Source organism: Heterocephalus glaber, unplaced genomic scaffold (genome assembly GCF_053883595.1).
Source record: "Heterocephalus glaber isolate CG9 unplaced genomic scaffold, H.glaber_assembly_v1.0 deba00001572, whole genome shotgun sequence".
NCBI lineage: Eukaryota > Metazoa > Chordata > Mammalia > Rodentia > Bathyergidae > Heterocephalus > Heterocephalus glaber.
In genome coordinates, this window is record NW_028258357.1 from 18,251,786 (window position 1) to 18,267,975 (window position 16,190).

Below are 16,190 nucleotides of genomic sequence, written 5' to 3' on the forward strand. Positions count from 1 at the left end.
AGGAGGAGGAGGAGGACGCTCCGAGTGGACGGAGCAGCGAGCACAGGACCTGGGCAGCCTGAATGTTTAGGGAGCTGTAAGCAGCTGCAGACATGGCTTCACGACAGGAGAGCAGTTTAGCCAAAGACTGTCAGGCTCTGTATCACCCCGTGGGGTTCAGAAAGGTTACAGTGAAGGCAGCTTGGGGAGTCGTTAGAACAGTGCCCAGTATGCAGTGAGTATTCAGTAGACACTGACTCCTATGTACTAGCATCGTGGGTGGTGAGGTGGGCAGGGGCCAGCTGGGAAGGAAGAAAGTTAAAACTTTATGACAAGTCATGGAGAGCTAGTAAAGGTGCAGGAGCAGTCGTAGGGGTGGAAAGGCCATTTTGGCTTCTGAATAGAGGATGGATTGAGCAGGAACAAGCCGAAGACAGGCAGACGGGGAGGAGGCGACTGCAGGAAGCCAGATGAAAAGAGATGGGAGCTCGAACAAGTGAGTGCCGGGAGCTGTGGAGAGGAGAGCGAGCAGCAAGCAAGGTGGGCAGGTGGAACCCACAAGACCAGGCAGCCGGACCTCGGGGTCAGCCCTGGGCAAGTGGGCGGAGAAGGTTATCAGGCCCTGAACGGGGGAATGCCAGAAGAGTGGGTGTGGAGGGAGAAGGGGGTTTGTTCAGTACACGGTGTCTTTGATCTTGGACATACAGAGTTCGAAGAAAACGGCCAAGTACGGAAGCCTAGAAGGGTAAGTGGCGGGTCGGCGTGGTACATCGGCCAGACATTGGAACCCTCTCGGTAAAGAAAAAAGCCTGGACTATTTATTAAACAGCGCTGTTTACACTGCTGGGCTGAAAAACATCTATCTTTTGTTAAGGTGCTACCTGTGCCTTGAGTATAGATAATATCATAAAGACAAAGCCCCATGTGGCGATTCCAGTGTTACCATTTATTGTCACACGGTGGTGGCTGAAAGAGACACTGCTGAAATCAAAGACATAGAAGTCACGGTTAGGCTGTATCGTGAGGACTTTGTTAACTGTTTTCCTTTACAGTGTTTGTCTTTGGCCACAGTGTATAATTCACAGTAATTAACCGATATATGTGTGCATATGGGGGTAAGTGCTAATATGTGTGTATGCAGAACATGTTTTTAGTTTTACCCTTTGCTGTCACTTGAAAATGTTACTGTAACTGCAATCTTTCAACCTTTCTACATAGGTATCTCTGATGACTATATAACACCCATGTTTAGTTTTTATAAAAGTGTTGGAGAATTGAAAATGACCCAAGAAGAGTACGCCCTGCTTACTGCCATTGTTATCCTCTCTCCAGGTAATTTCAGCATTACATTTTAATTTTTATGTTGTTTTTCTCAGTAGAATAGTAATAGTACTTATTAAAGAAAATCTGGAAAACATAGAAACATAAAGAAAAAGTAAAATGGCCTAAAATGACACCATTCAAATCGAACCATTGTTAACATTTTAGCAAACATCTCGGACTTCTTCTCAAGATTACCCTCAACATTCAATAAATACACAGTGAACACTTTGTATGTATTAAGCACGGCTCCAGACACTGGGGATAAAGTAGCAGCCAGCTCTCATGGAGCTCAAATCCTAGTAGGGTAGGAAGATAGTAAATGAAGAGACAAAAATCTTCAAGAGATGCCAAATGCTACAAGAATAGAATGATAAGAAAATAAGGAAACAGGGCCGGGGATTTAGCTCAGTGGTTCCACTGCCTGCCTCGCAAGCACAAGGACCCGAGTTCGATCCCTGGTACCAAAAAACAGAAAATAAGGAAACAAAGTGGCAGGAGAATGATGTTTTAATTAGTGGCCAGGGAAGACTCTTCTAAGCAGTGGACATAAATGGGGTTATGTATTTTATAACAGAGAACGTACTATGTCTTTTTGGAAGTTTACATTTCTTTAAAAGTCTTTACAAGTCATTACAAACTGTATTGGAAAAATACTCTTGAAATGCGTTGTATATATATATAATATATATCTGTATGTGTGCGTGCATATTAATTCATGGAGTTGAACATAGTTCATATGTTTTAAGTGTGCACTTGTAAACGTCATTTCAAGAAAGTCGACATTGCCATAATTATGCCAAGTTAATGCTTTCCTGCTTCTTTGCCCTTTGATTTAAAACTGCAAACCAGACAGACAGTATATAAAAGACAGAGAGGCGGTGGAGAAGCTCCAGGAGCCCCTGCTCGATGTGCTGCAGAAGCTGTGCAAGATTCATCAGCCCGAGAACCCCCAGCATTTCGCCTGTCTGCTGGGCCGCCTCACAGAACTTCGGACGTTCAACCACCACCACGCCGAGATGCTGATGTCGTGGAGAGTGAATGACCACAAGTTCACCCCGCTGCTGTGTGAAATCTGGGACGTGCAATGAGGCCTTGCCGAGGGGGACCAGCTCCTCTGTCTCCTTGTAATATACATCTGCTGTATGACTTTGCTCTATTTCCTTTGTACCTGGTCTCACTCAAGAATCTTGACAAAATGTATGTAGTAATCATATAACTTCTACAATTGTAAATATGGGGAGTAGATAGAATTACTTTCTCCACACCATGCTTCAGAAGGCTGCAGGGAATCCTCTTCTGACTGGCATGCCCTGTTTGCCTAATTAAATTGATTGTTACTTCAATTCTAGCTGTCAAACCTGGGAAGCCTCATATTGTCCTTCATCTTACCGTATCGCATGTATTTTATTAAAGAGTTGTGTTCAATTTTGGCAATAAAATGAGCGTGATGGCAACAGGCTTTTCTATGGGGACAAAATTTGACAAATATTTCTTTAGGTGATGAAAGACATCATCCTATCAAACCTGGGGCGGGGGGGGGGGATGATTAAACAAAGATAAACATAGCGTAATGGCCCTTTTTAGTCCCCAGAGAGGCCATGGTGAATATAATAGTCATTCATTTGTAATGGCCCTCTGATCATCCCATTTGCTTTGAAATTCCAAAAGAATAGTGTACAGAAAAGTTACAATTTTCATACAAAATATTCCCACAAGCAATCCTTTTCTCCTTTGTTGGGGTCTAGGGCCAGCATGTACAAGTTGAGAGTGTGCAGTAGCTACAGTGATTTGAAGGCCCCTTATCTCTCTTAAAAATGCTCACTGTGGCTTCAGTGCATACAATTCATTATTTTAAAATTTGTTTTGTTTTGCTTTGGGAAAATACTCCAGCAGCTGGGTACACAGCTGTTGAATACTTCCTCCAAAGCAGGAATTAGTTAATTTCCTTCCTCCATTGTTCTGTTGCTACATTCTTCTCCCCATTATCCTATGGGGAAGACAATAAAACACCTTCTATAAGTAATGGGCCTAAATCTCCCTTTCTCCTGAAGTCAGCTAAAAAGGAGTTTGCCTAGCAAGCAAAGAGTTGTGCGTGCATGCGTGTGTATGTGTGTGTGTGTGTGTGTGTGTGTTTGTATTAAACCTCTAAAACAACACTGGAGTTCTAAAAATAATTACCCATTGGAAAAAGGAGTGACTTGGGGCTAGCATCTGTTGGATTCTGTTTGATAGAAAACAATGGCTTGAGTGCCCCCTCCCCAAGTTCAGGATTCTTTTGCTAAACTCCATGGGTGACACAAAGATGATTAGGACCCAGAAACTGCCTGCAAGGGGTTCCAAGCAGTGAGGAGGACAATAGTGTGGGCTCACTCAGGATCCAGGAAAAGTCTCACAAAGGAGGAGGCTTCCACGGGACTGGGGGTTCAGGCTGAAGGAGGGGCAGAGCAGAAAGAGAAAGGTTGGAATTGTGTGGCTTCCCCAAAAGACTAGAAGTAATCTGGGGAGAGAGGCAGGATATATGTTGCTTCTCTAAGCTTCAATTTCACCAGTGTACAGATGAAGCTATCAGCGTTCACTTACTTAAAGGGATTTGGTTGGTTAATGAAAAGTAGGTGGGAATGTGCAGGCCCAGCAGGCAAGAGGGACAGTGAAGAAAGGAGATTAGAGACAGAAGTAAATGTCTGAATGTCTGAAAGGGAAGATCCAGTTTGGAGGTACCGAGGGTAGTTTGGTGTCTCTGGATCACAAGCTTTCAGGAGGGGAAGTGGGAGCTGATGGGGCTGCACAGACAGCGCTAGAACCTTAGTCCTGTGGATCTGGGATTATTCAGGCAGTTAAGAACAGGTAGAAGCAAACGATGATGCCTACCATCTGGAAAACTAATCGCCAACATTATGAAAAATAGATATTTGGACTTTGATCCCAGTCCTGACACAGGGCTCTGGGAACCCCTGAAGTCTTGAGGGATAGGAGCATATTCTGGTATTCATAAGAAGCCCCCTTTAACCACAACTAAATTTATGTTACTACGGTGACTCAGGATGGGGCTACTTGCCAGAGGAACAACCATGTGATGAAAGGGTTGGAATTTTTGGTCCCAACCCCCAACCTGCAGGGAGGAAGAAGGGCTAGAGACTGAGTCGAATCACCAAAGGCCAATGACGATAAATCATGCCCACAGAATGGGATCTCCATTAAAGTCCCCCTAACAGTGGGATTTGGAAAACTGGGTTGGTGAACATACGGAGGTGCTTGGAAAGTCGCCTGCCAGGAGAGGGTGTGTGGCAGCTCTTTTCCCTCCCTGTCCTCATGGTTTGTCCTGAGAACTGTGCCCTTTATAGTAAATTGGTAATAGTGAGTCAGCTGTTTTCCCGAGTCCTGCAAGCTAGTTCAGATTACTGAGCTTGAAGATGGGGGTGTAGGTGCTCCCAGTTTATACCTGATTGGCCAGAAGTGTAAGCGTTCACCTGTGACTATAACTAAAGTGAGGACAATAAGGTGGGCTTGGCCACTCAACTTGCAGGGCCCTTGTTAAATCTGGGGAATTAGTGTCAGAATTGAATTGGATCGTAACACACCCAGTTGGCATCAGGAGTAATTGTTGGTTAGCATAGAAAAGAACCCCACACATTTGGCATCAGACATGTTGTGAGCAGAAACAGATCAGTAATGGGATTTTTTTTCCCAGACAGAATTTTTGTGAGACTTTAAGAAAATTCCAAAAAGCAAGAGTAAAAGCATAGTAAAAGTCTGAAATCAAATATCATACACATGAGGAAATACGGCAGAATCTGGCTTTAAGATAGGAAAGTGCCTATTATTGATAAGAGTAGCATGGAAGCAGATCTGCCACTAATTAGCTGTGAGACCCTTCTCCCAACAGCAAAAAACCCACATGTTTTTCAAGTCTCTATAACTCTCAGTGTCCTGCTGTGCAGAGTATGGACAATATGCTGTTTCCACCTAATGGGTTTGGTGTGAAGGGCAAGATTGATTATTTCAAAATCAATTTATGAGACAGCACATGTCAGTACTAAGCATTCAGGAAATGGTAGCTATTTTTAAAAAATAAATCTGACTGGGCCAGGGATTTAGCCCAGTGGTTCTGCTGCCTGCCTCTCAAGCGCAAGGTCCCGAGTTTGATCCGGGTACCAAAAAAAAAGAAAGAAAAAAACAAAAACAAAAAACTGACTGCTATAGCTGGTGTTGCTGGGGTTTTGTTTCTAAAAACCTCTTGGTTTTGATGCAATGAGATGACAGCAGTGACTGAAACATGACTTGTGGAAATTACAGTATAAATAAGGACGTCAGAATGAAGTGTAAATTCTAAGTCCTATGACGGAAGAGTGTCCGTCTTTGTCTAGCATGCCCTTTTATGGATCATTTTCCACACTGTCATTTGAATATCTCTTTCTAAAACAAAAATCTGGTTTTGCGGCCTCTTCCCACTCAATGATTTCCTGTTGGCTTCAGAAAAACTTCATTTCTTGGCAGAGCAGTTGGCGAGTGAGACCCTTCGTCTGGCCCTACTCCAGCCTCCTGTCCTTCCCCTGCCTAGAATCTGAAAGGCACTCCTCTCTCTTAAACCAAATGAGAAGGGAAGAATGGAGAGAGAAAGGGCAAATAAAGGTGTTTCTTGCTCTTTCCTTCCCTCCTAGCATAGTGGGTCACAAATGAGGGGAGTGATTATCCAGCTCAAAATGCCAATTATGACAGGAATGAGAAACCCTGCTCTCTCCATCCTAGCTTAGTCTAATCATCCTGTCTTAGCATTCTGCACCAAAACAAATAAACTTCTGTTGTTGGGAAATCCAAGGTCCAGCAGGGTCTGATGGGGTCCCCCTACCTGGCTCATGGTTCTCACCTGCTAGCTCACATAGTTAGCTGTCCAGGGTCCCTTTTACAAGGGCTGAATCCCATTCACCAGGGGTCCACTTTCAATCACCTCCAATGTTCCACATCCTAAAACAATTACCCTAGGGGCCAGGATCTTAATAAATGAATTTTATGGAGGTACAAATATTCAGGCCACACTGCACCCTAAAAGGTGTGTCCCCACCCAGAAAAAAGCAGGGCTAGCAATCTTATTTGCAGACAAAGTAGATTTCAAACCAAAGCTAATTAAGAGACACAAAGATGGTCACTACATACTTATGAAGGGAACAATCCAAGAGGAAGAGATGACAATCCTAAATATGCATGCACCAAATACGAATGCCCCCAACTATACAAAACAAATATTAATGGACATGAAAAACCAAATAAGCACTAATACAATTGTAGTGGGGGACCTCAATACCCCACTATCACAAATAGACAGATCATCTAGACAAAAAATTAACAACAAATTTCTAGAACTGAACCAAGCTATTGAACAAATGGACTTAATAGATGTTTACAGAGTGTCCCACCCCACAAAATCAGAATACACATTTTTTTCAGCTGCACACAGGTGATTCTCCAAAATAGACCACATGCTAGCTCATAGGACATGTCTAAGTAAATGTAAAAGAATTGAAGTTACCCCCTGTATATTAAAAGACCATAGTGCAAGAAAATTGGAGATCAATAACATAAGAAAGCACAAAACTCCCACAAACACATGGAAATTGAATAACACCCTCCTAAACAACCAATGGGTCACAGAGGAAATTAAAGAAGAAATTAAGACAGTTTCTACAAGTAAATGATAATGCCAGTACAACATACAAGAATCTGTGGGACACAATGGAAGCAGTTCTATGAGGGAAATTCATAGCAGTGAATGCCCATATTAGGAAAACAGAGAGAACTCAAATAAATAACCTAATGCAGAACCTCAAGCTCCTAGAAAAAGAAGAGCATAACCCAAAGCTCACACAAGAGAGGAAATTATGAAGATTAGAGCAGAAATCAATGCAATGGAGACTAAGAGAATGATACAAAAAATTAATGAATCAAAGCATTGGTTTTTTGAAAGAATAAAAAAATTTGATAAACCTTTAGCCAATCTTATCAAAAAGAAGAAGAAGAAGAAGAAGAAGAAGAAGAAGAAGAAGAAGAAGAAGAAGAAGAAGAAGAAGAAGAAGAAGAAGAAGAAAAGGCTCAAATCCATGCAATTAAGAACAAAAAAGGTGAAGTCACAACAGACCCAGCAGAAATCTAGAGGATCATCAATACCTACTTCAAGAACCTATACTCTAATAAAATGGAAAACACAGAAGAAGTGGATAGATTCCTAGATACGTATGAATTGCCAAAGTTAAATGAAGAAGATACAGAAAGTCTAAACACCCCACTAACAATGAGTGAAATTGAAAATGTAATAAAAAATTTACCAACAAAGAAAAGCCCAGGTCCTGATGGCTTCACTGCTGAATTCTACAAGACGTTTAGAGAAGAACTATCACCATTACTCTTTAAACTCATCAAGGAAACTGAAAGGGAAGCAAGGCTTCCAAATTCATTCCTGGAAGCAAGTGTTACTTTGATTCCCAAACCAGGGAAAGACCCAACCCAAAAAGAGAACTACAGACCAATCTCCCTAATGAACATAGATGCAAAAATCCTCAACAAGATACTGGGAAACAGAATACAGAGGGTCATCAGAAGATTAGGGGCGGCCGCGGGGGCCCTGGCTGCCAGACTCGGTGGGCAGGGCGGCCTCGCGGAGGGTCCCGCCCCCGGCGCCCGCCCCCCAGCCCCCAGCCTGCCCTGGACACTCTGAGGAACCTGGAGCGCAGCCACCTCCCTCAGCCCCGCCCGCCGCCCCTCGCTGTCCCGCCACGGCTGTGCGCCTCATCCGTGGGTCCCTACGCCTCCTGGGCGCCTGCCGCGCCTGGTGCCAGCCGGCCGTGAGGTGTTCTCATTCTGCAGGGGCAGCACGTCTAGAAAGTTCTTCTGCTAAAAGATTTACAGATGTAGGAATTAGAAGAATCTTTTCTTCGGAGTACGACATTTTCCGGGAAAGTGTAAGAAAATTTTTTCAAGAAGAAGTGGTTCCTAATCATGCAGAATGGGAGAAAGCTGGAGAAATGAGTAGGGAGCTTTGGGAAAAAGCTGGAAAACAGGGACTGCTTGGCGTCAACATTGCAGAACGTCATGGTGGGACTGGTGGTGACTTGTACTCAGCAGCTGTTGTTTGGAAGGAGCAATCCTACGTAAATTGTTCAGGTCCAGGTTTTAGTCTTCATTCAGATATTGTCATGCCCTATATTGCAAACGATGGCTCAGAAGAACAGATTAAGCACTTCATCCCCCAGATGACTGCAGGCAAATGTATTGGTGCCATAGCAATGACAGAGCCTGGGGCTGGGAGTGACTTACAAGGAGTAAGAAAAAATGCCAAAAAAGATGGACGTGATTGGATTCTCAATGGAAGTAAGGTGTTCATCACTAATGGCTGGTTAAGTGATGTTGGGATTGTAGTCATGGTTACAAATCGTGAAGCTTGATCACCTGCCCATGGCATTAGCCTTTTTCTGGTGGAAAATGGAATGAAAGCATTTATCAAGGGACGGAAGCTACATAAAATGGGATTAAAAGCCCAGGATACTGCAGAACTATTCTTTGAAGATGTCCGATTGCCAGCTAGTGCCCTACTTGGAGAAGAGAATACAGGCTTCTATTACCTCATGCAAGAGCTTCCACAGGAAAGGTTGTTAATTGCTGATTCGGCAATTTCTACCTGTGAATTCATGTTTGAAGAAACCAGGAACTATGTTAAGCAAAGAAAAGCTTTTGGGAAAACAGTTGCACACATACAGACTGTGCAGCATAAACTAGCAAAATTAAAAACACACATATGTGTAACCAGAGCTTTTGTGGACAGCTGTCTGCAGCTGCATGAAATGAAACATCTGGACTCTGCCTCTGCTTCCATGGTGAAATACTGGGCATCTGAGCTACAGAACAGTGTAGCCTATGATTGTGTACAGCTCCACAGAGGATGGGGATACATGTGGGAATACTCGATTGCAAAAGCTTATGTGGAGGCCCGAGTTCAGCCAATCTATGGTGGTACCAATGAAATAATGAAGGAACTGATTGCAAGAGCTATTGTCCGTGACCAGTAGGCATCTGCCCACATCCTGGAATCCTATTATAGCTAATCAGGTTTTAAATCTACTGAATACAAAATCTAAACTGGAAAAGGAGAAACATGGCACGTGCTTTTTATGTGCTCTGTCTATAGAGAAAGAAATCAAATACAGATTAACACAGAGGAAGAGAAATTTTTGAATCCAAAATATCAAATTTTCTCATAAAAAGTTTAATTTTTAATTTTTTATGTAGAAGTCAAAGATTTTTTTAACCCTAGAAGCCTTAATATTTCATTTATCTCTAAAATTCTAAAAAGTATTAATTATATAAATCCTTAGAATTGAAGCAGAACTAATTTTATATTGTCATGCTATAAAAACATTAATAACATTGACCATGCACTTGTAAAGGGGGAAATAAATAGAATTTAGAATTTAAAGACACTCAGCTATGTATGTTTTGCTCCAAATTCCCTAGAACACTGGTAACCATGCTACACCAACTCCCTATTTTTATGTAATGAATGGAACCTATTCCTCAAACAAAACATCACATTGTACTCTATCAACATTTGCAGTTAATATATATCAATTAAAAATAAAACTTCTTAAAAAAAAAAAAGAAGTGACCAAGTTGGATTTACCCCAGGGAGGCAAGGATGGTTCAACATCCATAAATCAATAAATGTAATACACTATATTCACAGAGTCAAGGACAAAAACCATATGATCATCTCAATAGATGCAGAAAAGGCATTCGACAACATCCAATACCCATTCATGATAAAAAAAAAAAAACCCTACAGAAAATTGGAATAGAAGGTCTTTATCTCAACCTGATTAAGGCTCTCTATGAAAAACCAACAGCCAACATCATACTAAATGGTCAAAAACTGAAAACTTTCATCCTAAAATCAGGAACAAGACAAGGATGCCCACCATCACCACTCCTGTTCAATATAGTTCTGGAAACATTAGCCACAGCAATTAGACAAGAGAAACAAATAAAAGGAATAAAGATAGGAAAGGAAGAAGTTAAACTGTCATTATTTGCTGATGATATGATACTTTACATGGAAGACCCAAAAAACTCTGCCAAAAGACTTCTAGACTTAATTGACAAATTCAGTAGAGTAGCTGGATATAAGGTCAACACTCAAAAAACAATAGCCTTTTTATACAAAAATAGCAGACTCATTAAGAGAGAAATTCGGGAAACAAATCCTTTTACAATAGCATCCCCAAAAATGAAATATCTGGGAATCAATCTAACAAAGGAAGCAAAAGCCCTCTACACTGAAAACTACAGCACTCTAAAAAAGGAGATCAAGGAGGATATAAGAAAATGGAAAGACATCCCTTGTTCCTGGGTAGGAAGAACCAACATAGTGAAAATGGCCATACTTCCAAAACTATTATATAGATTTAATGCAATGCCAATTGAAATTCCAACAATATACTTCACAGAACTACAGAAAACAATCCAAAAATTCATTTGGAACCAGAAGAGACCTAGAATAGCAAAAGCAATTCTAGGCAACAGAGATATGGCTGGGGGTATCACAATCCCCAATTTGAAACTATACTACAAAGCTACTGTGATAAAAACAGCATGGTACTGGCAAAGAAACAGACCTGAGGATCAGTGGAATAGATTAGAAGATGTAGAAACAACTCCAGACATACTCAGCCACCTCATCTTTGACAAAGTAGTCAACCACCCTCATTGGAGGAAAGATAGCCTCTTTAATAAATGGTGTTGGAAAAACTGGATTTCAACCTGCCAAAGATTAAAACTAGACCCATATCTATTGCTGTGCTTTAAACTAAGATCAAAGTGGATTAAAGATCTAAATATTAAAACAGAAACACTAAACTTGCTGGAAGATAAGTTAGGTAGAACTCTCAAAGACATTGGCATAGGAAAAGACTTTATGAACAAAACCGCAGTAGCAGGGGAACTAGCACAAAGAATCAACAACTGGGATCTCATCTTAGTAAAAAGCTTCTCCACTGCAAGAGAAACCACCAACAGAGCTAAGAGACAACCTACAATGTGGGAAAAAATTTTTAGCAGCTGTAACTCACACAAAGAGGTATTATCTAGAATCTATAAAGAAGTGACAAAAATCAGAACCCCCAAATTTAAAGATCCAATTGAAAAATGGGCATCTGAAATGAACAGACATTTTTCAAACAAAGAAGTAAAAGCAGCAAATAAGCATATGAAAAAATGTTCAACATCACTGGTCATTTGAGAGATGCAGATGAAAACAACACTGAGATTTCACCTCACCCCAGAAAGAATGGCTGCTATCAAGAAAGCAACTAATAACAAATGCTGGTGGGGGTGTGGAGAGAAAGGAACCCTGCTCCATTGTTGGTGCGAGTGCAGACTGGTGCAACCACTGTGGAGATCCGTATGGAGATATCTCAGAGAACTAGGACTGGAGGTCCCATTGGACCCAAGTATTCTCTTCTGGGCACCTTCCCCAAAGAATTAAAAGAATCATACCACAGTGATATATGTGCACCCATGTTCATAGTGGTACAGTTTGTAATAGCTAAAGCTTGGAAACAGCCCAAGTGCCCATCAATTGGAAACTGGATAAAGAAGATGCAGGGGTTTTTTGTATTTTTTTTGGTACTGGGGATCGAACTCAGATCCTTGCACTTGCGCAGCAGGTGGCAAAACCACTGAGCTAAATCCCTGGCCCAAGGTGCAGTTTTTTAATAAAATGGAGTACTACTCAGCCATAAAGAACAACAAACTAGAGACATTTATAGCTAAATGGATGCATATTGAGGCCATCCTCTTAAGTGAAATAAATAGCACACACGTGTAAATACCAAATAGTTTCTCTAGTGTGAGAAACTGAAAGTGTAAATAAGGATGAAAATGATTAAAATGAATAATTGATAATTTGAAATAGGAAAAGGTCCAAAGCAGTAGGGGAAGTGGGAGGGGAAGGGGAAAGGAAAGAAGGGAAAGGAAAAATTATGAGAAAAGAAAAAAATGGAAACAAAATCTATGTAAATAGGGAAGGGTGGAGGGGATGAAGGGTGCACAGGTAATGGGGAAAAAAATAAGAACCAAGATACATCATGTTTAGGTACAAGCACCCAATGATAAATGTGAATATATACCTAAAATTTACCAATAAAAGAAGTTAAGCAAAAAAAAAAAAAAAGGTGTGGCTCCTACATTGTTCTTTCTCCTGACATCATCTAGCTTCAGTACCATTCTCTCTCTCATGGTGGTGGTGTTTTGCTTCATACAAACACTGTGGACCATCGCTTTTATTAATGAATCCAAATACTAGATATGAGTAACTGGTTTTGGAGTTTTGTCTTTTTCCTTTGTTGTTGGAAATTTGAAACCAATTTTGTTCTTTGATTCTACAGCAGAATTTTGCTTTTCCCCTGATTTTTACAAAATTATAAGGAATTTTTTCCCTCATCGTGAAAATAATATAGTAAATTCTCACATATACATTTGGGTGCTAGATGACTGTAGTGAGTATCTGTTATTTTTTAGAATCCATTGCCTTTATTTTTGGTAAGAATACTCAAATGTCCCTAGAGGGCTGGCCCCTGGCTTCTCACTTGTATTTTGGATAGAATTGACATGACTTCCGGCTGCAGAGCTGGACATATGAGTCAGAGATAGCTAGTCCAGTAGTCAGGTAATTGGTTTAGGATTGGGCATGTGACCCATTTAAAGAAAATAAGATATTTCCCTTAGAATATTTTTAGGAGATAAGCAGTGTGTGTGTGTGTGTATCACAGTACTCTTCCAAATTCTTCACCCTCTCCTTGTAATAGAAATACCAAGAATAAGCAAGTCTGTGTGGCTTGCCTTGGGCAATGTAAAGTGGGTTGAAGGTGACTCCTGCCATTCAGATCGGAGGCCTGGGGCAGTATCACATTTCTGCTTCCTGCTTTGCACTTCTGCCATCTGCAGGAGAAGACGTGCCCTGGAGTCTGAGGATGAGGGACAGAGGTGGACAGGTATATGCAACCCATAGCTCAAAGCAGCAAGCCCTTGAGGCTTCGCCCTCCATGAGTTAGCCTGCAGATTCCCAAGAGAGGTAAAGCAATGTTTATTCTCTAAGCTGTCAAAAGCCTGGAGCTCATGGCGAAAACCTAACTAACAGTGCTATTTGTGTTCAGAGCCCCTTCCCATCTCTGCTTCCTGCCTCCCACAGGCTGAATATTACAGGCTGCCCTGCTAGCTGGCCCTGGCCAGCATTATTCAATGGAAGGCACCGGTGGAAGATTGGAGAATGGAAGAGAGGAAATTGCCAGGTATGCGTCCCTCTCCCTCTGCTTCATGCTGTAGCTCTGGTGAAGATCGCATGGCCTGCCTGGCTCCTAGCCCTATCTTAGCGCAGATGGCCCCGGGCTTCTGGGCTCCTTTGAACTTTCACGCTCTGCCATTGCAGTGATTTCCTCCTGTTGCTCATTTCTGGGCTGTCTCATCTGCTCTCCTTTATCATCTCAGCTCTTCCATTTCCTTTACAAACAAGTTCATGTTTAATTTTTTCTTTTTGAAGCACCTGGGATGCTTTGTGTTTTCTAACCTGAGCCAAATCATATAGAGTTACTCACTTTTTGGGTTAGACTTGAACATAGAGAATGTAGAGCCAGAACTTCTTGGAGCCAGAGGAATCTGAGAAGAAAACCAACATAAAAATATAAGTCCACTGAGGCTGGGTTCTGGTGATGTTATTTGAAACCTTGGGTCACATTTTGCCTGAGGTTAGAGCCAATACATTCCATCCCCTCCCCTCTCCTCTCTCCTCTCTCTCTCTCTCTCTCTCTCTCTCTCTCTCTCTCTCTCTCTGTGTGTGTGTACACATATCCTTTTGTGTCTTTTTGTGATACAGAGGATTGAACCCAGGGCCTTCACACTGAGCTACATCCCTATTTGTTTACTAACTTATTTATTCATTTATTTATAAGTTTTGACACAGGGTTTCCCTAAACCACTAAACTGCCCAAACTGGGCTAAAACTTGTGATCCTCCTGCCTCAGCCTCCCAAAGTGCTAGGATTATAGGTGTGGGCCACTATGCCCAGCCTTTTGTTTCTTATAAGGAACTTTCATTGGATTTGGAACCCCTCTAATCCAATACAGTCTCCACTCTATCCTTAACTTAGTTATACCTGCAAAAACCTATTTCCAAATAAGATCATACACTGAGAGATCCCAGATGGACATGGATTTTGGGAGGACACTATTTAACTCATTACACAGGTGTAACGCATTTTAGTATTAACCCCAACCACTGTTATTTCGCATTGTTGAATTACTTATACTACTGGTTCATACAAATCAGCAGCGGTCCTTTGAGACAGTGTAGTATCATTTTTTTGTGGTGGACCGGCCGACTGACTATGGCCACAGCAGGCTGTAAGCAGTGCAGGCTGTGAAGAGTTAAGCCCACAGCTGGCTTGTTTTGAGAAGTGAGTCTGCCCAAAGCCCACGTGACTGTGACTAGAGAACATGGAAGCTGAGGTCAGAGTGACTTGCACGAAAGTTCTGTTCCCACAGTTAAGAATGCTTTGTCTCTTCTCTTACAAGCCTTGCCTGCATCAGCAACATAGCCCCAGAGACCACAGGCAGCCCTCTCACCCTGACCAAACTATGATGTCACCAATAAACATCAGCGAGTTTGGCTGGCCAGGGTCTTTTGCAGCTTGCTCAGCATTGGCCATCCTAGATCCCCATTTCTCTAATTTTTCCTTTGACTTTTTCTTCCCACCTTGCACTGCAGCAGCGAGCAGGAGATCAGAGGCCATCACGGGGTCCCCAATAGTTTTTAGTGTGACTGGTTTTCAATAGATTAGTTTAACTGTGAATGAGCTAAGTTCTCTGTTATCCAGAGATTTCACCCAGTACTTTCACAAAGGCCACAATCCATAGCCTGACAGTCAATAATGTCAAAGCATTAGAAATATTTATAAAACCAGAAGAACAGCAACAACAAAATGTAGAGCAAAAGACCTAAGAAAGCAATCGAAAGCAAAACGAAAAATCAACAAATAACTACAGTGTGTTTTAAGCAACAGAAGTGTTCCTGCAGCACTGTGGAATGGCCAAATCGTATTTCAATATCCAAAGCCTAGATGATTTTCAGAGACCCTTCACTATTCTAGAGAGCTTTTTAATTAGGTGGATGATTATTCCTAATATGAACTTTTAAAATTTAGACCTCCAAACTTGGTGCTTTCTAAAAGCAGGGCAAAGCTTCACAAGTGGGAAGTCAGAATTAAGAGATTTTGCAAACTGGTGAGTCTTGCTTCGCATGTTACAGCAATGCCAATTTCAAAAAAAGAGAGACTCTACAACATGGCTATTAACCCAACCACCAATTAGAAAGTATACACATGAAAGCAGATTGCAGCTATTAGAGGCAACGCTCAATTAGTAATTGCAGTGTTAAAATCAAGGTGAGTGAGACAGTCATAGTGCTTAGGGAAAGGCAGATGGCGAAGTTATGTAAAAGTAAGGTTGAGAACACACAAGGGGAGCTTTATGCAAATGTAGAATAAAATAGATATCAACAAGACTCAAAGAATCTAGCAGGCAACTCAATCATTCATTTAACCAGTGGAGTCAGGCATTTAGCTCAGTGGTGCCACACTGTCTCGCAAGTGCAAGGTCCTGAGTACAATCCCCCATACCAGAAAAAACAAAATAAACCAACCAAACAAACAAAAAACAAACAACAAAAACACATTCAACCAGTGGAGAAAATGGGCTGAAAGGAGCTATTTGCCAGATTTCCTGATTCTACACCATCCTGTCCTGGACATTTGTTTGTTTGAATATTTCTTTCTTTCTGTGGTCCTGGGAATTGAA

The 16,190-nt window shown here is 41.6% G+C and overlaps 1 protein-coding gene and 1 pseudogene across 7 annotated transcripts in view; both read left to right on the top strand.

The window, feature by feature from the left end:
* The window catches only part of Nr1h4 (nuclear receptor subfamily 1 group H member 4), an 81,916-nt gene extending 79,160 nt beyond the window's left edge, over window positions 1-2,756 (top strand). For all 7 annotated transcript variants that reach the window (XM_087192669.1, XM_013072276.3, XM_087192667.1 and 4 more), the window contains 2 exons: window positions 1,198-1,311; window positions 2,152-2,756. In XM_087192669.1, the coding sequence (XP_087048795.1) occupies window positions 1,198-1,311; window positions 2,152-2,390 (353 nt within the window). In that variant the 3' untranslated portion in view covers window positions 2,391-2,756. The remainder of the gene's footprint in view (window positions 1-1,197; window positions 1,312-2,151) is intronic.
* A 116-nt stretch (window positions 2,757-2,872) lies between these two features.
* Window positions 2,873-9,407, top strand: LOC101705622 (long-chain specific acyl-CoA dehydrogenase, mitochondrial pseudogene; annotated as a pseudogene).
* The last annotated feature ends 6,783 nt before the right edge of the window (window positions 9,408-16,190 follow it).